This window comes from Vanessa tameamea, chromosome 30 (genome assembly GCF_037043105.1).
Source record: "Vanessa tameamea isolate UH-Manoa-2023 chromosome 30, ilVanTame1 primary haplotype, whole genome shotgun sequence".
Lineage (NCBI taxonomy): Eukaryota > Metazoa > Arthropoda > Insecta > Lepidoptera > Nymphalidae > Vanessa > Vanessa tameamea.
The window spans coordinates 5364381-5390963 of record NC_087338.1 but is presented as its reverse complement, the minus strand read 5'-3'; the positions used below and the strand labels follow the sequence as shown (position 1 = coordinate 5390963).

General features: G+C 37.0%; 1 protein-coding gene across 1 annotated transcript in view; it reads right to left on the bottom strand.

The window, feature by feature from the left end:
* The window catches only part of LOC113391661 (probable multidrug resistance-associated protein lethal(2)03659), a 54062-nt gene that overhangs the window by 12195 nt on the left and 15284 nt on the right, over window positions 1–26583 (bottom strand). The window contains exons 2-16 of the mRNA XM_026627697.2: window positions 14413–14543; window positions 13481–13543; window positions 12241–12317; window positions 11401–11503; window positions 10208–10312; window positions 9541–9643; window positions 8230–8461; window positions 7466–7622; window positions 6004–6360; window positions 5472–5616; window positions 3859–4020; window positions 3052–3181; window positions 2285–2394; window positions 1473–1598; window positions 916–1041 (exon numbers count right to left, since the gene is read on the bottom strand). Coding sequence (XP_026483482.2) covers window positions 916–1041; window positions 1473–1598; window positions 2285–2394; window positions 3052–3181; window positions 3859–4020; window positions 5472–5616; window positions 6004–6360; window positions 7466–7622; window positions 8230–8461; window positions 9541–9643; window positions 10208–10312; window positions 11401–11503; window positions 12241–12317; window positions 13481–13543; window positions 14413–14492 — 2076 coding nt within the window. The 5' untranslated portion in view covers window positions 14493–14543. The remainder of the gene's footprint in view (window positions 1–915; window positions 1042–1472; window positions 1599–2284; window positions 2395–3051; window positions 3182–3858; window positions 4021–5471; window positions 5617–6003; window positions 6361–7465; window positions 7623–8229; window positions 8462–9540; window positions 9644–10207; window positions 10313–11400; window positions 11504–12240; window positions 12318–13480; window positions 13544–14412; window positions 14544–26583) is intronic.

The window sequence follows — 26583 nt, the reverse complement described above, 5'->3', positions numbered from 1 at the left end:
TTTTATACCTAAAACCTACGAACGACCAATACGGACCCCCTCTGAACAATCTCTTGGGCGTGGTGACTAGCGTAATCATAAAAATCATTGACTTCAGATTTGATCAATCTCAGACTCAGAAGGGACATTTCTTTGGTACAAAACTACCAATAACGTATTTAACAATTCAAATTCCTTTATTAAATAAAGATACTAAAAGATACTACTCTAAGACTAACCAAGATTAACCAACGGTTGGCAATGACTTTTTCCGATGCGGTCTCATCTTAGACTGCCCATATAGACATAAATAACAGGTTACGATACTGATGACTATAAAACAACGACGATGATTCTAGACGATGGTGATGGGGGCGTTAATGACAATAATAATGACTACGACTCTCCCCCTCCCACTCTAACGCGTACAGCTACAATACAACACCACAAACAACTACCGTACAATACTTAGTACATTAGTAAACTAACGCTTCTCTTTTCGACAGCTTTTAAGTCCGCCATCGTCGTAATATTGTATACCTTGAATAGATTATTTTAATAGTTAATAATTATCGTTAATATTTGCTACAGAAATGAGGCAGCCAAACGTAATATATATACCCAAACATAAATTGCTTGACTGGTGATAACCACCTAAACAAACTTGTACGAAGCCATTTAAAAATAAGTTTATTTCTCATTGTAAGTAGGCTGGTGGTAAGTGGTCGCCATACCGCACAGATATTGGCAATGTAAGAAATATTAACAATCCTTACATCGCCAATGCGCCACCAAACTTGGGAACTAAGATGTTAAGTCCCTCGTGCCCGTTGCACTGGCCCAACATTGCTGTTTGGGGGTGATGAGTGATCAGTGGATGATACCCAGACGGGCTCGCAAAACGACCGAGGAGGATTGTGGACGTGAATTACGTACCAAACTCTCCTGTTTCTCATATTTCTTCTTCTGCTTTTCTTCCTCGACCTTCTCCGTCATCTCAATCAGCTTTTCAAACTCCGCGACTCCGTTCTTCAGCTCGTGGTACGTCCCTTGGGCGACTATCTGTTATGAATCATGCAAATATTAAAATTTTGAGTCGAGTTGAGTTCAGTTGAGTCAATCGACCCTTAAGAAATATTTAAATGGGGAAAAAAATATTTGATTGTTTTTAAGAAAATAGTCTTTTGGTAATAAACCCAATAAATTTGTAAGGGCCCGACTCCCTGGTATTCGAAGCCCAGGACTTCGGGATCTCCGGCCTCATATCGAGGCACCAACGCAGACCGCCGAGGGTCGCAACGTGACGTAAACTCTTTACTCATCACGACCGACTATTACCATTACATTTTATAAGGTAGGCATCCGCTAAGAAAGGATTTCTGTAAATTTTAATTTGAAGGGAGGCAATGAGTTTTCTCAACAAAGCATCGAGCTCGGAACAACGTGCAACCGGCCAAGCTCGCGCTAGCGGCGCCGCGGCGGGGCGGGCGTACCCGTCCGGCGCGCATGACGCACACGTTGTCGGCGCGCTGCGCGTACTGCACGTGGTGCGTCACCAGCAGCGAGCCCTTCTCGCGCAGGAAGCCGCGGATGCAGTCCTCGTAGATCGCCTGCGCCACCTGCACGCACGGCGGTGTTTACACCCAAGAATATTGGCCCTCTCGTGTGCCGGAGATTTGGCACTAGCCCTACACGGCAGACTTGGAACCTGCGACATCTATGATGTCTAGTCATGTTCGACTCTAAATTATTTGACACAAAATGCAGACAAGTCAAATGTTTTATACATAATAAATGTACTACGAGTATTCGTGCCAAGTAAGAGAACCTGTAGGAAATTACATATGCCTCAGTTCAGTGTATGCCTTCTCAGGTTCGGGGAACGTCGTAAAATCACTTTTGAATCGTCATGTTCAGTGTTGAATTAAATGTACACGTACCACCATCTTTTCCACCGTTTTAATTACAGAGTATGGCAGTAAACAACAATGAAAAATTTACATATATTTATATATCCTAGATATCAATAAATACCAAGTCCACGCTTTTCTATCATGAACATAATCTTGTATTGAGTAACGTGCCTTCTTATCCAGGAAGGATGTTTTAACTTTGCGAAGTCGGCAACTAGGTGTTATTAGTTTACCTTTCCTCCTCGTATATTTGCAATGATTGTCGCCATTTCTTTCAAAAAGATCTATTAAAAATTCCTTATCAGAAAAACCCCGATAATTTTTCACTGACCTGACCCAGAAATCAGACTTCAGACCTCAGATTCTAACAGTCTCCTGGATGGGAAAGTTACCTTGGCATCGACAGCAGCTAGAGGATCGTCTAGCAGATACACATCAGCCTGCTGGTACACGCAGCGCGCCAGTGAGATCCTGGCACGTTGCCCACCAGACAGAGACGCTCCTGAAATCATATCGTCACTTTAAAATCAACATATACTTTACTCAGATAGAGTCAAGCACTTAATTTTACAAGATTATATTAAATATCAAGCTACCTACAGTTTCGAATGCAAATTCTACCGAGAGCCGACACGAAATTTAGTAGTTACTACCAGGTCTAATTCATATAAATAACATACATATATATGTTAAGAAAATATAATTCAAGTTCCTCCTACCAACAAATATTAACTGCACGCCTATTTTGTTGAGCATCTCTAAGTTTTCTTATGCTTAATCTGTGACCATCTCCTGTCAGCGGTGAAGAAAATTACTCTATCAAAGAAACTCACATTTTATTAATCGGTGGTAGGTCTTTGAGCAAGCCTGTGTTGGTGAGAACCACCTACCTATCACATACTCTACCAACAAACAGCAATACTTTATGATGTGTTTCGATTTGAAGGGAGGAAGGGAGATTTGATTGACTTCTTAATTCGCGAGGTTGATGGTGTATTGGTGATATGAGGAATGATCACACTTACCATCATCACACTAATTATTGACGGTCGTGTAAATAAAGAGAACGGATAGTCCAACAAGAGACAATTAAGGGGTATAAGATATCACTTAACAGATAAGCCCATCTATATAAAATATAAATATATACATAACTCACCCCTCTCCCCGACGACGGTCTTGTCCCCGTGCGGTAGAATATCCAGGTCGCTCTTCAGCTGGCAGCATTTGATAACTTGCTTGTACCTCCGAAGATCCAACTCTTGACCGAAGAGTATGTTTTGCCGAACCTGCAATCAATAAACGAAATATTTTTTCTTGGACTCATCTTTGACGCCATCACATTTGTGACGTCATCACATTCTTCAACCCCAACTAACTACATATCATACGCAACTTTCAATATTCATACGCATACACTAACAGCCAGTCCGGGCTTAGCGAGTAGGGAGGCCTAGCAAAATTGGAACTTTAGTTTTATCGATATGACGGTGCTTGGCAAGCGGAACGTCAAATCCTTATCGATTTGGGCGTATTCGGATACGATGGTGGGCAACACTGGATTTGACAGCTGACGGCGGTCAATGTCGTCAATGTTAATATAACCGGACGTGCATTATTTTAATTAAAACCTATCGATTGTATTCCTAGTCTTATTTCCTGAAAATACGATGGACGAAGTGCTGAGAGACGAAGATCGCCCACATTCCCTCACGTTCCCTTCGTAAGATATATTTTTATCTTATCGTAGCGCCACCTAACGGGTCTAATCTAAAACTTGGATTAACTCAAAAAATCATCAAAATCGGCCCAGCCGTTTAGTAAGTATTCAGTGGGTGCGTCGTTTAGAAAGTAGTCAGTAGGTCTGAGGGGTTGTTCTTGGATTCCTAGACTAGCCTGGATGGTATTCGATCATTCTGCCCTTGACCCGGATATATCTGTTGTAGTCTTACTGAGAGAAACTCACCGATGCATCGAATAGCCATGGATCCTGTGCCGCGTACGCCACCACGCCGTTAATGGCGAGGTGACCACTGGTGGGGGTGATTTCACGGAGTATCGCTGAAAGCAATGTGCTCTTCCCCGAACCTACAGTTCCGACTACCGTCGTCAGAGATTCTGGTTTTATCTGCATATAAAAATAAATACTAATATTATATCTATATAGAGGATCTTATATGAAAAATGTATTTATATAACATTACAAATTGTGTCCTACGGTTTTACCCGCGTTTAGTTTGTATTCTCCGTATAATAATCCAATTATTCATCCATTTTCACTTTTATTTTGAATATTACCACGAATAAACAGATTAACAAGAATGTTTGGTTTTGGGAACTTGTAAACAGTTATGTTAACTTAAAAAAGACAATTATTATGAAATAACACTTTAATTTTTAAAGGCAATCATATATTTTTTACCATTTTTCTAGTATCCAAACGGTTGCCCATGTTATGATCAAGGGACGAATAATATACCTTCGATCTTCTCTCAAATGGTTAAGCAGATTAGTAAATGGGCCATCTAGTGATAAGTGGTCACCACCGCCCATGGACATTATCTTTGTAAGAAATATAAACCACCTCTTACATCGCCATGCGCCACCAACCTTGGGAACTAAGATGTCATGTCCCTTGTACCTGTATTTACACTGGCTCACTCACCCTTCCAACCGGAACATAACAATAGCAAGTATTGCTGTTTGAAGGTAAGATAACTGATGAGTGGGTGGTACCCACAGCCTACTCGAACGGGTTTGTATAAAGCCCTACTACCAAATAACTATTTTAGTACATAAATGTTTATTATAGAAATTAATATCTTGCCCCAGACAAGATATACTGTGTAGAAGCTCCTGTAAATATTAATTACCAGTAAGTTCCTGAACATTTTATGGTGTTTGATGAGTTTCACGTCTTGACTTGATGAGTTTACAAGACCTTCAAATCAAATCAAAATATTCTTTATTCGAGTAGGCTTTTACGAGCACTTTTGAATCGTCATTTTACAAAATATATTAAGTTAAGCTACCACCAGATCGGAATGTAGATTCTACCGAGAAGAACCGGCAAGAAACTCAGTAGCTACTCTTTTTCAACTTTTAAAATACATATTTATGTTAGCCAAATACAATTATATATGTATATGACGCACGGTGCGCCATCTTGTTTATTCATACTGGTTGAAAGTGTCAATGGGAGTTGAACGGCGCTCTAGTGACGCGTCGCGTCGATGGCAGCGCGGCGGCCATCTTGGATCGACGGTTACATTCAACATTTCCCGCGCACTTTAATAATTTCCGACATTATCTTTATTCTTTACAATAGATTCAGTGATTCATGTGTGTTTGTGTAATTGGTTTGTTTAATTAAGAACTTACTGAATTTGTGGATCGTTCGTATATAAAATCGTTTGAATATACGGCCACTTATCTTGAATAAACCTGATATTACCAATAAAATGTCTATGTATGTATATAATATATCCTGTCTGGAAGTCAACAAGTATCAGCTCCAGGTCTTTCTATCATGTATATAATCCATGACCGGCTGCAATGTACTGTATACTGTATACTTACATTCAAGTTGATGTCGCCCAGGGCAAGGGCCATGTCGCCTTCCTTTTCACTGTTCTTCCAATGGGCCGAGTAGTTCTTCAGACTGATCAGAACAGCTGGCTTCGTTTGATCCAGGTTCGAGTCTGATTTTATATACGTTTGTTGGCTGATGAATGACAAATAAAATATTATTAATGTATTCGTACAGCCTCGTGCGTCAATGCCTTGAAGCGGACTTAAAACTTAAAAAGAGCGCGCGATCGCCTGTCACAGAGGTTTGGGTTAAATTTTTGGTTTATTGGTTTGGTTTTATTTCCGAGTCATAGAATATTTATCGTTTCAGTTGTTCTTTATTATCAATCATTATGAATTTAAAGTAATTATTGTAATTGTTATTATAAAGTCTGATAGTTATCAGTCTATTATTTTTAAAAATGCATTTTTAGTTCTGTTCGGTCCACCGCAAAAAATATTCGATAGCAACAGTTGCTATGCTCTAACCGTAATGACCCCACTGAACCCCAAGACCTATCAATATAACAAAGCAACACACCCGTTGCCAATTTTCTCGAACACCCCGTTTACGGGTTGACTCTTCTCATCGATTTTCACCAAATCGACGCCATCTTGGTTATTCACTTCCGGCAGCAACAGGAACTCTTGTATCCTCTTGACGCTCACGTACGCCTCGAGCGTGAAGGTTATCGCGAGGGGGAGGAAGTCCACGAGCGAATACTTCAACATATCGTAGTACGAAAATATAACGAACACTTTGGCGGCTGTGAGGTCGTTTTTAAACGATATGAATGATATTATACTTAAAAATATGGCGACTTTTGTGTTCAATTTGACGCACGATATCATCACGGCCCGCAGCCACGACATTTTCTTTATAACATTCATTTCTTTCCTGAAAAAAGGAAAATAAAACTGTGTTTTATTTTTATTAATCAATTCTTTCTATCTCCCTTACACACACACGCATATATATGCAAACACGCACGCACACTAACACACATACGTATATTCGTTGTAAACATTGTCATATTGCTTATTATATATAAAGAAATAATACAAAATTTACTTGTGCTATCAACATATATTCGCAGTTTGGGAGGTTGCTTGGCAATCTTAAACAAACGTTATTCTTGTTATCTAGCAAGGATAAGACCAAACTTAAGACAAAAACTTAATAAGACAAAAGGCGCTATAAAATGACATTTTTTAATATCATTATTGCTCATTTCAAACATCTATATTTTAAATAAGTAAATTTATTATTAAAACGTAAATAGTCGTAAAAAGGACTTTCATTTGGAACATTTTAGGGGGCATTTTTTGTGGCTGTTACTTAACTTATACTTATAATTATGTTTATAACAATCCTTAACTTATGGTCTCATAATAAATTGTAATCTAATCCAGGAGGGTCAATGTTTATAACGTGACTTAACTAACTTGATCTTATACGATAGCGGTTTTATATCAGAGAAATTAATGAGTGTCACTCTGTATTTAACAATTCACTCGAGTGATATCATAGAATGCATCTCTTCCTTCCTTTCTCTTCGGACATACTGAGATTAAATTAAATCGTTTCCGTAAAATACAACGATTAGAAGATTTTCTTGGTAGAGCTGAAATATCTCCGTGTAATCAAATTTGTGATGTCCTCAAGATGTCTTCCTTGACCGCCGAGCATGAGAGGAATTCTGAGGCCAAGTCACAAGGAGTCACAGTTTACCATTTGCCAAACCGTTACCATTGAAAAATATAAACAATTTGTTCCAAATCTGCATAAGCTTAACAGTACTAATACCAACGAGACTGATCCTATACTGGCTAGCCAAAAGTATCGGTATCTATACTGGCCCATTCAATTCCAAGGTCCAGAATTTAAAACAACATGAAAATTCTGGGGTACTTTCTGTATGACCTGCAATTTAGATTAACATGTTCCAACTGCAAGACAAATCCTCTTTTGAAATTACAAGCCATAAGTGAAGTATCCTCACCTCCTCGCTTCGCCGATGATTCCAGCGAAGGCGTTCTCCCACGCGGACATTTTGATGGCTTCTATGCTTTGGATAACTTCGTTCATCAACCTGATGCGGTTGTCCGTCCTGATCGCGGTCTGATGACGGAATCTTGACGAAACTTTGCCGAGATAACCTGATGAAATTATTTTCGAATGTTAATTATTGTTTATGATAATGGTAGCTATTTTTGAAAGAAAGTCTCCAAATGGGCGCAACATCAAACACTCATAATTCGACGAGTCATGAGATAGAGAGTTTCTGCACAGTGGTTTTACGCGATTTCCAAGGGACGAACTTCCAACCCTCCTCAGGCTACAATGGAGCTTATGAAAAACTCAAGAACTTTTGTATCAAAATCAAAATACACTTTATTCAAGTAGGCCTTTACGAGCACTTTTGAATTTTTATTTTACAGAACTTTATTAAGTTAAGGTACCACCGATTCGAAACTTAGATCCTACCGAGAAGAAATGGCAGAAAACTCATTTTCTCAGTCTCTTTTCCGACATTTAAAAAACAACATGTACCTACTACACGCTTTGTTATCATCTATATGTTCTTTTGTCGAATAACAAGAACCTTATTTATTAATGTGTTTTAACAAACGATTTGAATTTATGAATCGGCAAACTTAAAAATATCTGCGGAATTTTATTATGACCTAACCACTAGACCAACGAGACCACTAGATCAACCAATAAATAAATAATTACAAATACAATTCTCCAACAACAACTCACCCTGTAGAGGTATGAACATCAGAAGGAAAGCCACCCCAATTAGAGTGGCTACCCCTATCTGTCTGTACATCAGGTACACGATAATAACACTCTCGATCGGAGTCCGGACCAGGTCGACCATGAACAAGCTCGCCATGTCGAACCTCTGCGCGTCCGTAGTTAGTAAGTTGATTACGTGTCCAGCCAGACCCTCAGTCGCTTTACCTCCTGAGGATAGATCCAGACGAAGGAGCTGGAATTTTAATTATTTATCTGTTAATAACAAACTGACAGAGATAGACTATATATGCAAGTCTTGCCTCACAAATTAACAACTTTGACGCGATATAATTGGTCAAGATTTTGAATAATCTATGGTATTATTTATGGATACATATAATAATGGCGTTAATTTTTTAAGCAAAATTAAAGTGGATATAAGCAGTTAAGTGGAATACTGTTGTTTTATAAACACAAATATATGAATCAAGAACTGTTTGCAGTGCACAATATAGCTGAGCTATTAGCAAATCGCATGGAATTCGTAAATCTAAGGTTTGTTTATCTTTCCTTCTTCACTTGGAATTGGATTTGGACATTAGTATAACGAATATCAAAAGATTCACCACCAAGCATCAAATCTAAAATGTTATATCATTTGTATATATATAATGTCTGTCTAGGTCACACTTCAGGCCAAGACAAAATAATAATCAGTTAGGATATGTGGGTGATACCAACAATCAAACAAAGACATGCTTTTTAGGGTTCCGTACCCAAAGGGTAAAAACGGGACCCTATTACTAAGACTTCGCTGTCCGTTCTGCCGTCACCAGGCTATATCTCAAGAACCGTGATAGCTAGACAGTTGAAATTATGTATTTCTGTTGCCGCTACAACAACAAATACTAAAAACAAAATAAAATAAATATTTAAGGGGGCTCCCGTATAAAAAAACGCCATTATTTGCATATTTCTGCTCGATATCACTAAACCAACTGTTTTTTACCTAGTAAATGGTACAGAACCCTTCCTGCGCAAGTTTTTTATTAATATACGAAGGCAAAGGGGCACGAAAAAACGATGATAAGTGGTTTCACCCATTGAAATACATACCATTGAATACGGCACCTTACAAAATTAACCACCCTTATTGTCCATGCGCCACCAATTTTGGGAACTAAGATGTTATGTCCCTTGCGCTTGAGCTACCGAGTATTTTTCACCTAAAGCCTAGTTCATGTGTGTTCATCAAGTGTTCATGAAATTCGTAAACCAAATTATGGATCATAACAAAAACTTGGTCAATTGGTCAATTATATCAAGTCATACCTTTCTGTATATGAGCGAGCAACACGCCACCCTGATCTTCATAGCCATGTCCAGTAGGAACAATAACATCGGATGCATCATACTCGCATTTATCGCCATGAAGCTGAAACGAATTACATCAGACATACTCTCGGAATACAATGACGTCAGAGTGGGGACAGTTTCCATAACTTACAAAAATATCCCCCCAACTAGCACTATACAATTACAAGCTTGTTAGCCAAGAAGATATAAGTGAGCGGACTGACAAATAAACTACTTTGTGATGAGTGGTCATATCACCAAGGCTCCAACGTCTCGCTCGTCTCGGCTCGTCTGCTCCAACGGTCATCAGTTGTTCGACGTACGTGACCAGCACATTACCACTTCAGTCGCCTAATCATTCAAACTATGTTGGTAACTGGATTTTTACGGATAACGTCATTCCTGATTTTATCCGTAAAAGATCTTGAGAGCATAGCTTGCTCCGTGAGTGACCCTAAATTTGTAAACTAGTCCCACACTTGAGAGTCCACATTTCGGACCAACAAAAGTTATCAATTATTTATAGTTAACATGACCTAATTCTACACTAGAACCGACTCCAAATGTAAAGAACTCCTCAATGATAAAAATCGTAGAGGCGACTTTTTTATATAAAAACTTTGTAAATAAAGAAAATACTCACCCGACTAGACCCACAGCGTATAAATAAGCCTCGTAATCCTTAACTCCAGAGTGTGAGGGAGAAAAATAATTGATCAAACCCTCGAGGCACATCGGTATCGATAGTCTGAAATAGACAGACGTAGGTACATTGTTAAATTCAGCATATTTAGGAATAATGCATAAATTGAAACGTCAATAATTGTCCATGGTATGATTTTGACGTATGCCCTTCTCGTGTGGGCCCCGGCAACGTGCGTATCGTTTAAAAGTTAGCCAGTGTAACGAACTATTATGCTTCTCCTTTCCTAACAACATCCATCCCTAGGCTTGTGTTCTCCAAGTGTGTGAAGACCAAGGGAGCGCTCCCAAGAAGAAAGTATCTTCGGAAGTAAGAACCCGAATTTTGAGGTAACAACTCCCCCTTTTTACGCATCTTAAAACAGTCCACTTATCTCTCGCGCGTACATTATATATCACATAAAAGAAAGTTTGCAATACGTGAGAAAAGGTTCAATACGCATTTAATCTTGAAAATGGTATTTGTGTACGAAACATGTCGTTCAAGGCGACTTATACACTAGACAACTCTTAGAATATTGGTAGACACTTGGTGCTTGCGATGTTGGAGTTTATTATCACGTAAGTACAGAAGCTAATCTGTTGAGCTGCAAATCCTGGGTTCAATTCCACGGAAGGTGCAATAAAAGCTATTGGTTCTTTTTACCTTCGTGACGGATTAGCCGTCCCATCGGATAATAAAAGTTTGTATACTTTGATATTTCCTGCGCACTCAGCTAGTCTGTTAAGAAAAATATATAATTTTGCTCAGCATATATTTAATTCAGCATCTCCCATTCTTAGAGTAAGTAGTCAATAGTTTTAGTGGTGGCGGGACTTTGTGCATGCCCATCTGGGTACCACCTACTCATCACATATTCTACCGCCAAACTACAATATTTAGTGTTGCGTTCTGGTTTGGGTGAGTGAGGCAGTGTAGCAACAGGCACAAGGAACAGAACCATTTAATTCCTAAATTAATCGTAAGTAAGGAATGGTTAATATTTCTTACGACGCCAATGTCTAAGGGCGGTAACCCCTTACTATCAGGCAGCCCATTTGCCATCTAAATCGTATAGTATAAACAATATAGGGCGACTTATACCCATACATACAGAATGCTGTCAAAACGCCATTTTTCCGGACCTATCTTACCTTATACAACAATCAATAACAGCAAATATTAAATTAAACACGAAGAACTTAAGTCCGTATATCTTGTATATGGCAGTAAGTAGTGAAGGCACTTCTCCTTTACCTGGAAAAAAAAATCATTAGAAGTTACGAGAAAAAAGCGGCAATTAGATCCAGAATATACGAGCATCAAAAAGAGTAATTAGTAAGTTTCTTGTCGATTCCGAGTGGTTAGAATCTACATTCAGAATAAGTTATAGCTTTTACGTTTACTTGGTCGTGCTTTGTCGGTACGTAGCGACCAATCGTCACATATACGCCATATAGAAATACGTGATATTGCTGTGTTACGGTTAGAAGGGTGATTGAGATAGTGTAACTACAGGCTCAATATACATATTTTTTTGGAGTTGAAATGAAATTTGTGAACAAGGCTTGGTAAAGCATGTAACCACTCACTACCAAGTGAAAAATGTTGTAAAATGTCTTTACTAAGTTCGAATTTTAAAACGGATACCATTTTTTCGTACCGTTGGTTCGATTTTTTCGATAAATTGAAAAAATAAAAAATAAATGTATCCAAGTAGGCTAATAAAAGCTTTTAATCGTCATATAACAGTGTTGAATTAAATGTGTCCATACAACGACTTTCAAAAAGATCGATATTATCGTGAATTTACATAATATTGTTGTAAACATATTGTGAAGCAAATGTAAGTATACCCAATATATTAAAAACGTCCCTAAGAGTCTCGACCTCTAAGATTATAAAGAGATATCAGAGTCTGTCATCTATTTGCCCCATAAATAATAATTGACACCTGCAGATTATAAGAAAATTAGCTGAATATTTATACTCACTTTGTTTCCCCAATTCCTGCTTCCATTGCTCACCCATAACGTCGCCCCGAGGTGCTGCCCGATGGCCGGGCGTACATCTGCAATTAAACATTGACTTTGTATAATAATGGTCATAAAATACACCTGTGTCCTCTCTGACAAGCGCAACGATTCACCTTAGTCCGTCATTATTTATCAAATATTTTAGTGATCGAACAACTGGTCCACCTGATGGTAAGTGGTCGCCATCAATGCTACACCGACCTCGGAAAGTAAGATATTACGCTCACTTACACTTCAAAACGGAGCACAACAATACTCAGTATTATCAAAAGTAACGCAGGCCACATTATTATAGCTAGTTCATCATCATCCCCCTGCCCTTATCCCAATTTACTTGGGGTCGGCGCAGCATGTCTCCTTCTTCCATACTTCTATATCTGACTTCATCTCAGTAGTAACATTCTTTCCAGCCATATCATCTTTCACACAATCCATCCATCTTTTCATTGGTCGTCCCCTTCTTCTATATCTATCCACGATCATGTTCAAGACCTTCCTCACAATATGTTCCTCATTCCCCCGCATAACATGACCGTACCATGATAGCCGCCCTCCACTTTAACTTCTCGGTTATCGATGCCACTTTCAAACTTTTTCTTATGTACTCATTCTTTACTCTATCCATTCGCGTAACACCACACATTCCTCTCAACATTCTCATTTCCGCTACATGCAGTTGTCTTTCATTAATCCCTTTTGTGGCCCAACACTCTTATCCGTATAGGACAGCAGGTCTGACCATGATCTTATAAATTTTCCCCTTAAAGTTAAGGGAAAAACGGGGGTCACAAATTGTTCCCGTAACCTACCGCCAATTCATCCACCCTATGTTAATCCTGTGATTCACTGTTCGATCTATTTCGCCATCGCCTTGAATGAGTGAACCGAGATACCGAAAGTCGGAGCAGACTGGAAGGGCCGCGCCATCAAGCGCTATAGTTTTAGGACCAGAGAGACCAGCGAAATCGAAGAACATATATTCAGTCTTCATTCTGCTAATTTTTAAGCCAAAATTCTCCAGTTTCTGGTGCCAGTCCTCCAATCTGCTCTGGATCTCAGGTCCATCCTCACCAATCTGAACAATGTCGTCAGCAAAAAGCATACACCAGGGTGCCTCCTCCTGTATCTACACCGTCAGGGCGTTCACAATGAGCAGTTCTTGATTAAAATTTAGTAAGAATAGTCATTAAATCCTCACCTGTACATGTCTGATATGCTGAGCTGACCTTTTCGTCCTTTCATGAAAATTGGACGAGTGTACCTGGAAACAAAAATATGTTAATGATAGCCAGTAAATGTCCAGATGAGCAAAAACCCAATTTGTTTCTAAAAGAACTTCGCAACTAGTAAAGAAACCAGACCAGCATGATTGGTCTTGGCGGCCAAGTGCAAACAATTCACATGGTTTCCTTGTCGCTATGGTCTTAAGCCGAAGTTGCGCGCATATGATGCCTACTACACCAACCACTACTCCAGCCTGTCGAGTACCCTAAGAAGACAGTATGGGCACATACACGTTCAAAAGACTGACATTCTTTGTTTCCCTTGACAGCCGAGCTTGAGATTAGAAACACATTACACATGAAAATTCTATGGTGCTTGCTCTGTCTGAACCTACAATCTTGGGTCACGTGTTCTAACCACTGGGACGTCTCGGCACATATTGTATCAGTTATTCATTCCGACTCACGGTTAGAAAACTAGTTCATAAAACGTTAATATTGATGGACAAACATACAAAAATCATGTTCTTTTGCAAAATCATACATACATTATTATTGATTATTCAGATGATAATATAAGATACATTTTTATAGTATTGTTTGGCGTACAGGCAAATAAACCACCCGATGCTAAGATCACCATCGTCCAAAGACATTGACGCTGGAAGAAATATTAACAATTCCTTGCATCGCCAATGCGCAACGAACCTTAGGAGTATAAATGTTATATCCCTTGTGCCAGTAGTCACACTTGCTCACCCTTCAAACCGGAACACAAGAATACGATAAATTCCTGTTTAGCGGTAAAATATGTCATGGTACTACCTAGAATGGCACAAAGCCATTCCACCGGGTAAAGCTACACAAGAAATAAGTATAAAATTGATAAAATGTTTATAAATCTTACCAAAAGCATATTTTCGATAATATGTTAGCCCTCTCGCGCGGGTTCTGCTTCCTCTCCGTGTCGAAATAGCCGGGATCCATCGTTACTGATGCTCTTGATTTCCCTCTTTATTGTTCACATAATTCGACTACCTGAAAAAGGACATTTTAAATTAATGATCTCGGCATAATCTACTTTCCGAACCAGAGGTAGCTTTAAATTTAATTCAACACAAGTGACAATTCAATTTTATGAGCCTATTTAGCTTATGACTAGTCTGGATCGCTCTGCGAGGATCTGTAATAGTAGCCGTTACATCGGTTTTTCAGAAACTAAAACCCCTGGTTTTTTTCGTAAGACTGGTTAAAATGATCCAGATGTTTCAAGTCCACTTTTCTGGTTAAAGAAGATGTATAGAGCGTCATAGTCGTTTGTGTGACCAAGCTCTTTAAATAAAGAAAAAAAATAACCCTGTTTTTATTAATTATCTTCCTCTCGTAAAAATAAAATAGTAACACTTTCTTGCCGGTTCTTCTCGATAGTATCTTTCCAAATCGGTGTTAGCTTTAAAGCGCTTATGCCTTGTCATTAGGTTAACCATTTTCACGACATTTTTGAAAGGTATTGTGTGCCAAATATTTATCCCACAGGGAGGACGTTTCGACTGTCGTCACGTGGAACACTCACGCATACGCGTCATTTAAACTTTTTCAACAATAAGAAAATTAAATTTTTTAATGACTGTAATATATGTAGTTAAGTGAAGCGTTTACGTGTGTGCGTGTGGCTGCGTCCCCGCCGGTGCAACACCTCGATTAAACAGTGTGTAACTAGCCTCGTGGTTTAACTGACGCAATCCTACTCCTTAACATATATAACAATGACAATACATCTTAACGACTTCAAAGAAAGAGTTCACAATTCAATTGTATTTTGTTTTATAATTTGTTCAAAACCAGGCAGTTATTAGGTACTTTACTACTTACTAACTTACCACCTACTTTAATTAAAAAAAAAAACATTATTGTCTTTACTTTATTGTATTCATTTATGAAGTCATCATTTAGTTTCCTTTTACAACTGGACTATCAGTGTTCTTATCATACAACAGTTAGACTACAAGTTATGACGGCAAGTGTTTATAATAAAATTACTCAAGAAATCGTAAGAAACATAAAATTTACGGTTACTATGACTGACAATCGATTTTGATGTTTTACTCAGTTTTAATATTTTATATATGAACTGTGCACATCCAATATATTACAAATATTTCAGTAATTTATTATGATTCGTATGTCATGATTTTTTAAATATACTTATATAATTTTAATCGAAATAATAATATTTAATACTGCTTTGACTTTTAAATACGTTTTTTTTTAAATTGAAATAACATGTATGAAGCATGATTATTGATACGGTTATCGACACCGTGTTGTGGCACTCCCGTCTCTTCCGTCTCGTGGCGCGGTGAGGCGACCTGGTACTGCCTGGCACGGAGAAGCGCGCGATTTTTAACGGGAGAAAAAGATGGAGGACAAACTAGGAAGGACGGATATTTGTTGACAAAGTTAAAGTTATAAGTAATATATGTATCAAGTGGTTTTAATATAATGGAAGTTGAGGTAATGTGATTTGTTTTATTATACGTATGCCATTTAATTTTCTATACAATTGAAAATAAAACTTGCAATAGTATCACGACGCTATATCGATTGGCTGGACTATAGCAGTGTGCTTATATACATATTGTAGTTACACACACACACACACGACCTTAAAAAATGACACTACTGATAAGCTGCCATTGGAATTATCGCTCTTAATTCAACTCTGTAACACTACGATCCAAAAGTGCTTTTATGAGCCTACCTGTATACAGAATATTCTGATTTAAAAAAGAGACTCATATAGTACATTTATTATATATATTAGTATGTCTTATCAACCTGCGGTATATCCTCACTAAACAAACTCCTGGAAGATAACGAATTAATGTCATAGGACTCTTGACATGGAGTAGATCCTCTACGCTCCACAATTCGGCCGTCAGAGACCGTCCTTGATCTAAAGTGGGAACGTCGCGGTATCGTTTTTTCTTAATAAGATAAATTTAGAGCGGAAATCTGATTGCACGAAAGATTCCTTTGAAGTTTTCCGACATCGAATATCGAAATCAAACGAATTAACAAAATGGAACATTAATATTCAATTACTTTTAAGAGCTTGCTTGAATAAAGAATATTTTGATTCGATTAGATTACGAACCATGAATTTCTGACATAGATGACCATAGTATTAGAGCATCAAAACATTGAATGTTGGTTATTTTCACAGTATTATGTCATATGGCATATTACTGTGGGGTAATGCTGCAGATATTGAATCTGTTTTTATTTTACAAAAGAGAGCAATCCGGTCTATTTATAGTCTTGGAGCTAGAGACTCTCTTCGGGATGTTTTTAACAAAGTAGAAATATTGACTGTTGCGTCACAATATATTTACAACAATATTATGTATATTCACAGTGGAATTGATCACTTTGATAAAATCAGTGATAATCATTGTATGTGCACAAGAAGTATATAAGTAAGGATAAGCTTATAACGCCAAGTTTCCGACTCCGCAAAGTCAATAAATCATTCTTGGGGCAAGGTATCCGCTTCTATAATAAAATTCCGCAGATATTTTTAACTTTGCCGTTTCATAGATTAAAGTCATTCAATTGTAAAAAATACATTGGTAATGAAGGCATATTATTCGATAAAAGATTGTATTGACGATAAAAAAGCGTGGAGTTAATCCTTGTTGACTTCCAGGCAGGAGACATAACATACATATATAATTGTATTTAACTAACATGACTGTATTTTTAGATGTTGAAAAAGAGTAACTACTGCTATTATACTAGTTTCTTGCCGGTTCTTCTCGGTAGAATCTACATTCCGAACCGGTGGTAGCTTTACTTTAAACAGTTTGTTAAATGACGATTCAAAAGTGCCTGTAAAAGCCTACCTGAATAAAGTATATTTCGATTTGATTTGATTTGAATGATTCGACGTGAAGTGAAGATGAATGTTTCTGACATGAAGCCGAGACGAAACAAACTGTTGCCGTCGCGGTACGTCGTGCAGAAGCGCCACCGACGTTGACAGACAACAATACATATAAACGAAATAAACTAAACATACAGTTTCGTAAGTCCTATCAAACGTAAAGTATTTTACGTCGAATTAATTTTCTATAGAATAGAAGATAATATGATAAGAGAAAAAAAAACGGCCAAGTGCGAGTCGGACTCGCGCATGAAGGTTTCCGTATCTTTATTATAATTGTTTATTGTATTGTTTTATTTTAATTTTATTATTAAAATAAATATACAATTAAGTAGTTTGTGAATATTTCAAGTGCCTCCCTGTTGCCATTATTATCGATATCAAGCAAAAAGCTGCAAATAAATCGCGTTTGTTGTGCGGGAGCCCTTGAGATACAGTCTGGTGACAGACAGACAGACGGACAGACAGCGAAGTCTTAGTAATAGGGCACCGTTTTTCCCTTGTGGGTACGGAACGCAAAAAGCAATACAATATATTTTATATAGTCTTTTGCCTTACTCAATATATAAATCGTATAATCGTGAGATTTATATATTAACACACTCTCATGTTTGTTATAGTATACGATATATATTAGAATCATCACGAGATCTCCGAAAGTATAGAGCTCAATTGAGTTGAAGCCTAGCATCTACTAGCGACCTCCTTTTGCGACATAAACGTTCACTAACGAAAATATTTTTACATAATATACATATACAACATAATCAGCCTGAAAATTTCCCACTGCTGGGCTAAGGCCTCCTCTCCACCACGCTGCTCCAATGCGGGTTGGTGGAATACACATGTGGCAGAATTTCGTTGAAATTAGACACATGCAGGTTTCCTCACGATGTTTTCCTTCACCGCCGAGCACGAGATGAATTATAAACAAATTAAGCACATGTCAATTCAGTGGTGCCTGCCTGGGTTTGAACCCGAAATCATCGGTTAAGATGCACGCGTTCTAACCACTGGGCCATCTCGGCTTTTAAAAATATTTTTAGAAATACCAACTTTAAGAAGGTGAATTTTATCCGTACGAAACCGGACCACTCAGTTGGTAACAGTATATTTGTAATATCATATCAACATAGGAAAAAATGGCGTTTCTATAACGCTGACAAATCTACGAGACAAAGATGATAGTGGAAAAAAAAAATTACATCGTCGTCAATTATGACTGATTTGTCATAAACAAAAAAAAATCACAACAAAAAAATAGGCTTCAATAGCTGGGATATCGCAGCAGTCCCGATTGATTTTCAGGCATTTTGTAGACTTCCATAGCCTCTCTCTAAACTCATCGTCAGATCTTTACGAAATCTAAATGGGACCATTTTGGAACAATCACCTTTCTAGCTAATCCTAGAAATTATAAAGTTATGCCGAAACAATCATAAAATATACAATACTAAGAACCTCGTCTATTTCTGAATTCAGATAAAAAATACACGTCATCTCGTTATATCTTCTTACTAAAAATATATCACTACATAACATAATATCATACATAACAATATAACTAAAGTACAGAAAAAAAAAACTTTTAATACCATATAAAACAAAGTACTAAAAGACGTTCCGTAAATAAATAATTATACGCAATCATGATTTGCATAACATTCGAGAGATATTCAACGAATCGTGAAACAGGAAATTGTACAAAATATATATATATTTATATGTTATCAGCGTTATCAGATTTGAAAAAACAAAACGAAGGTCACCAAAAACATACATACATTTAAACCAAAAACGGCTTTATCCGAATATTGCCTGACTACACAGGGTTAATAATTATAGCGAACTTGCTAATAATTGATTACCACTGCTAATAGACATTGGTACTATAGAAATATGAATCATTCCATAAGATAATTCTATATTTTCTCTATCTAGACAAATATGAATGACCTTTTATTATTTGCAGCTGATAACGGTTATGCATGGATACTAGCAGACCGTATACGAGTGAAGAATCGTGACCTTACACCATTCATATTAATTAATTGAAAATCTCATGAACAAAAAATTTAATAAAAAATCTGTTTAGCTGTCGTTACATAAAAAAGTAACAAAGTCAAAGTCAAAGTCAAAAATCTTTATTCAATATAGAAGTGTTTACACTTGCTTATTGATTGTCAAAAATCTACCACCGGTTCGGAATTTAGCACCTCGGACCTGAGAAGAACCGGCGAAAGAAACTCAGCGGGATATATATATATATATATATATATTTTTTTAACCATTATTATATACAATGATAATTATATTTTAGTTATTTGAAGCAGCCTGGAGGCGATCATTTCATTCCCAAGGTGTGCAGTCAACTAAAAAGTCATTAGTGTTGTAATATCCTTTAGCACACAAACGCTCTTTAAGGATTATTTTGAATTTTATAATTGAATAATTTTGAACGTTTTCTGGGATCCTGTTGTAAAAACGTATACATTGCCCCAAAAAAGAGTTACTAACCCTGTGTAATCGGGTACTTGGAGTAACAAGTTTATTCTTGTTCCTAGTGTTAATAGAATGTACGTCACAATTTCTGGGAAAATCGTTTATGTTTTTGCGTACATACATAACATTATCAAAAACAAATTGAGAAGCGACAGTCATTATTTTAATTTCTTTAAATTTATCTCTTAACGAATCTTTTGGGCCCAGGTTATAAATTGCACGAATAGCCCTCTTCTGCAGTACAAAAATAGTATTAATGTCAGCTGCATTAAACAATAGCGGGACTTCCCTTAGATGAAACGTATGTCTATTGAAATATATGAAAATTCTAGTAGTGGCTCGTCGCTTCGCTCGCTAACTACTGATTTTCTCACGCAGTCGTCAGATAATTCAAATCATTGGACGCAAATAGGAACCCTGTGATACTTCAGAGGGAATCTGACTAAAATCTGAACGACAGCCTGAGGGGGATTAGACGTATAGGGATAAATCAACATCATAATGCCTCCGTGAATTATAGGGTACTCCCATTTCTAAAGCACGATGACGATCAAACTTTTCAAAATTTATCAATTAAAGCCAAAACGTCGTCAGTAAATATAGCGGCCGTTCAGATGGAATCACTCGTATCAATGTGGATATATTATGTTGTAAATATTTTTTACAATAGAATCCCACGCAGCTTTTTGTATCGCAATAATATGGACTTCTTCTTATTTAGACGATATTTTCAAAATATTTTCAGAGGTTGATTAAGAGCATTTCGTGCTTGTCTCATAAAGACACGTAACTGTGTCAAGTTTAATCGTCTGTTTATAAAACTCATTAGATTCAATTTGAAATAAATATATATGTAAAGTTAAGTTTATGAACCTAAAAAATTTACTCGAAATTAGTAAAATAAAACGTATGAATTTGAAAATTAGTATAAAATAATCCGTGCTATTTTTTTATAACATACTAGCTGAACCTGCGACTTTATCCACGCGAAATTTATAAAACACAAACTTTCAACCACCATTTTACTCCCTTAGGGGTGGAGTTTCGTAAAATTTTTAGCCGATGTCTACACCCTATAATAAACCTACCTGCCAAAATTCAAGTTTGTAGGTGTTAGGAGTTTCTGAGATTTCGCGATTAATCAATCATTGAATGGTATTTAACTTTTATGTATAGAAAATTAGCAAAATCCGGCAAACTTGGACGACAGATTATAAAAAATAATTTGAAGTAAGTAAGTTTTGGTTATATTTTATCAATTTGTGAATTCACCGTAATATATATACGCAAGATACTCGTCGTTATTTTTTTTAAACGTGAGAAGTCAGGACCTTAGATTATTTACATCTTGATAAGAGTTGAAGTACAAAAGAACTAAAGTTAACGAGCCAACTTTCTTTTTTTTTTACATTAACAGCCTGTAAATTACAGCTGGGCTAAGGCCTCCTCTCCCTTTGAGGAGAAGGTATGGAGCGTATTACACCATGCTGCTCCAATGCAGGTTGGTGGAATACACCTGTGGCAGAATGTCGTTGAAATTAGCCACATGCAGGTTTCATCACGATGTTTTCCTTCACCGCCGAGCATTATAAACACAAATTAAGCATATGAAAACTCAGTGGTGCTTGCCTGGTTTTGAACCCGAAATCATCTATTAAGATGCACGCGTTCTAACCACTGGGTCATATCGACTCAATTATTTTAATGATTGAAAACTGTTCGATTATTAAATTAATAATAGTGAATTCTGATATGTTAAATTAGTCTGAAATATTTTAACGTCCACAAATAGGTGTTATATTGAGTGAACAGTTCCCCCACCGGAGTTTGTTATAAAAGGCCGACTACGTTCTGAGCCGAGGTGCGATCTCATAGGAGACACCCTCAGGACGAACGTCACTCTCGAGCCCAAAAGGGTTCACCTTAAGGCAGAGTCTTAGCACTCGCCGCAACGTTCGGTGACGCTGTAAAGGCCAGTAGGGCCAACAGCAATACACAAATCCATATAAAAATAAAAATAAAACCTTATTATCTCGATGTGCGTAACACAAAAACTTTTTTTTTTTTTATAAATATTGGACAACATCACATACATTACTCTGATCCCAATGTAAGTAGCTAAAGCACTTGTGTTATGGAAAATCAGAAGTAACGACGGTACCACAAACGCCCACCCGAGCCAACATAGAAAACTAATGAACTTTTTCTACATCGACTCGGCCGGGGATCGAACCCGGGACCTCGGAGTGGCGTACCCATGAAAACCGGTGTACACACTACTCGACCACGGAGGTCGTCGAATACTTGACTCGCAGCAACTCTACTAACCAAAACGAATACTACTTTACTAGTACGTTTGCTCAGTGGTCACTATATTCTATAACGCTTTCTAAACGTTTACAGTCTACAACATATATACAAATAACATTCGCTATATACCAATACTATGAGTAAAAGACTTATTTAAACAGCTGACATATCTTTGTCTTTCAACATATACAGTAAACATGTACTACATCGTTAACGATTCACAATACAATATTTTATTTAGCATTTGTTTTACGGAGATATGTATACAGCATGACTGTTTGGATACTATCAGTATTTAAGGACGTGGTGTTTCAATTAACTAAAATATAATTATCATTGTACATGGAAAATGGTTAAAAAAAAAAATATATATATATCCCACTGAAGTCCCTTTCGCCGGTTCTTCTCAGGTCCGAGGTGCTAAATTCCGAACCGGTGGTAGATTTTTGACAATCAATAAGCAAGTGTAAACACATATATATATATATATTGAATAAAGATTTTTGACTTTGACTTTGACGATCATATGTGACAAAACAAAAATACATATAACATAAATATTAATAAACTTCTAAGTAATGTTAACCAAAAGCGATGTAATTAATTACGCGTCATGTGGACACCCTAGTTGCGCTGTCGATTCAAAACAGGTATGTAGGTAGGTACGTTTAGTTATCCTTTAATCCTCGCTTAGGACAGGCAAAAATACCACGATATTCGACTCGTTTAAACAACCAATTTGTTGTCTAAGTAAATGTGAACTTGGGACAAAAAATAATAAGAACAATTTACCTGTCATGGAATTTCGTAATTAAAAATGGAATCATATTTATTTACAACGACTGACAAACTTTAAACTACCTATTTACCTACATAACTACACTAACTTAAACAAATGTTCACAGTGAGGTTCTTCTCGCGTGATACAGAGTTCGGTACGTTTACGCATATTGGCTTTCACACGAATGGGTCACTTGTAACAATTTCGAAGGTACTGGTGATTTTTAATTTCAAACTTTTTTGTTAAATTCATACGCGACTTCGCGCGCGTTTGAATTTAACAACAAAGTTATTGTTCAGTTCGCAGATTTTAGTATATCTTATTAATTCTGTATTAGGCAGCTTATGTGACATTAGGGTGAGAGGCACCCGACGTGACGGCTGAGTGGTGATATGCACGAGGGTTACGCGCCGTACTGGACAGTATTTGGACATTGCAGCGTGACTTTATTATTATTTTATATGTAGCCTAAGTTACTCCTTATAACATCAGCTATCTGCCAGTGAAAGTCCCTTCAAACTCGGCCAAACCGTTCCAGAGATTAGCCGGAACAAACAGACAGACATACAAAATTAAATAAACCTTTTTTTTTTGGTATACGTTGCATAATTATATATTTATATCAAAATAAAAAATAAATATTTAAAAAAAAATATATAAAAATATATACGATTAAACTTATATGTAAAGCGGACACGCAAACATCGATTGTTAGTAGAGAATTGATAGATCGGCCGCAGCCCGTACCCACAGTCCATTCGTAGCTACGTCCGCGTCACCGATCGGCGCGTGCGCCGACTCACCGGCCGACCGTCAGTCAGCTGTACACATACACGCTAACAACTATTTCGTATCCTCACAAATCATATCCGCCGCGTCCTATTTTAATTAATTCATTTATTTACTACATATTATGCATTTAGTAAAAATCTGTTATTTTAATATTACAAACAGACACTCCAATTATATTATATGTATGTATAGATTACCAACTCAAATTCCTTTGTTCAATATAGAAGCATTACACTTACTTATTGATGGTCAAATTAAACACTACCACCGGTTCGGAAAAGGAAACACCCTGACCTGAGAAGAACCGGCGAAAGAGACTCAGTTGGTCTTTTTTTTTTTTTGTAAACCAATGATAGTTTTGGTAGTAGATAATTGACAATCAATAAGCATGTATAACCGCGGGCGACGACTAGTTAAAAGGTAAAGCCGTAAAAGCGTAACAGACAGACAGCATTTGGATTTACCAGAATCAAAATATACTTTATTCAAGTAGGCCATTACTCTAAAAGCACTATAGAATTTTCATATTACAGAACTATATTAGATAAAGCTACCACCGGTTCGAAATGTAGATTCTACCGAGAAGAACCGGCAAGAAACACAGTACATTATTCTTTTCCAACATTTAAAATACAAAGTTATATTATTTAAATACATGTATAATGTAGGTATCCATTAAACGTAACCGATGATTGCGGGTTCAAACCCGGGCAGGCACCACTGAATTATCATGCGCTTAATTTGTGTCTATAATTCATCTCGTGCTCGGCTGTGAAGGAACACATCGCGAGGAAACCTGCATGTGTCTAATTTCAACGAAATTCTGCCACATTTGTATCCACCGAACCGCATTGGAGTATGCTCCATAATCGTGAAACATGCTCCAAACCTTCTCCTCATGGGGAGAGAAGGCCTTAGCCCAGCAGTGGGAAAATTTTAGGCTGTTATTGTAATATGTGTAATGTAGAAAACAATTTAACAATAGCTTCTAGAAGTCTTTGGAATACACTTAATTAGCATCACGTCCAAAAGAGTGCGTCACGGGAAACCCCCCCTATTGATATATTGGTTCGTCGGTCTACCGCTTTCATCTTAGTAACAATGTCTTAATTAAACTGTCTAAAATTATTTAAGGTCAGTCGTTCGTAAAGAATGAATATTGAACCGAATAGTCAAAAGCATACTTACTATGATATACATAAAGATCAATTTTGAATAGCAATAATAGTACAGATATAATATTAATTTATTCATATACCAAATTAAATCAACTAATATTCTTAAGGAGAAGTCCTTCGCTGACAAGGCGTCTCAGCCAATGGACTTGCATATTGGACCTCTGGAATAGTTCGATATGAATTCATTTGTCAAGTTTTTAGTTTTGGTTTCTTTGTTAGTTTAGTAAGCAAGTAACATAACTTATTATGGTTGAGTTCCCTACCTACCTATATCATAAGAAAAAGTAAAAATGATTTCGAAAACATGGTATCTGTGGCGTGGCGTATCTAGCCTCTTTGGGCCCGAATGCAAAAAAACGGATAACAGTTAACACATGAAATCTGGGTTGTATCACATGTGCAGAAATTGCCGTTTTTTTTTTTACTTTTATCAAATCAAATCAAAATATACTTTATTCAAGGAGGTTTTTACAAGCACATTTGAATCGTCATTTAACAAACTATTTAAAGTAAAGCTACCACCGGTTCGGAATGTAGATTCTACCGAGAAGAACCGGCAAGAAACTCAGTAGTTAATCTTTTGCAACATCTAAAAATACAGTCATGTTAGTTAAATACAATTATATATGTATGTTACGTCTCCTGCCTGGAGGTCAACAAGCATTAACTCCACGCTTTTTTATCATCAATGTAATCTTGTATCGAATAATATGCCTTCTTTACCAATGTATTTTTTACAAACGACTTGAATCTATGAAACGGCAAAGTTAAAAATGTCTGCTGAATTTTGTAATAGAAACGGATACCTTGCCCCAAGAATGATTTATTGACTTTGCGGAGACTTTATGAGGGGCCTCCTCCAAATACCAAACATATACCAAAACAGCAAATGCGATCGGCAATGGTTGCTTTGATTTAAAAATACTGAGAACGTTTTAAATGTTTCAGTATATACCTCTCTGCCGCCATGGCAACTATTGTTCGCAGCCAGCTGCGAAGGACGGTTATTTATCAGAAAACGTCTGCCGGCAACCTTGCTCGTGGATCTATAATATTAAGTTAACATCAAAAGATAAAATCTTTATTAAATATACTGGCTTTTTATATTGATTGTATAAAATTAGCGCCGTTTTGAAAAGTTTAAACTTTGAATGAATACTCTGCTGGAAATATTTTCTAGCAATTTGATTGGCCTGGGGGCGATCGTTTCATTACCATGAAACAAACAATAGAGAAACAAAGGAACTGAAGTGTTTTGTCTTCGTCCATATCATCACTACATAAAACAAAGTCGCTCACCGCTGTCTGTCCATATGTATGCTTAGATCTTTAAAATTACACAACGGATTTTGATGCGGATTTTTTTTAATAGATAGATTGATTCAAGAGGTGTATAACACATGCACAAGCACTGATAATTTTAGAGGTTTATAAAGTGATGTCGTAAATAAACACATTTTTTGCGCTTACTTTGCAAACGCTGACTGAACCCTACGAGATAGACCAAAATAATTTACTACAGTATTGTACAATGTACACCTTAAAAAGGTCTTCAAAGGACTTAACAAA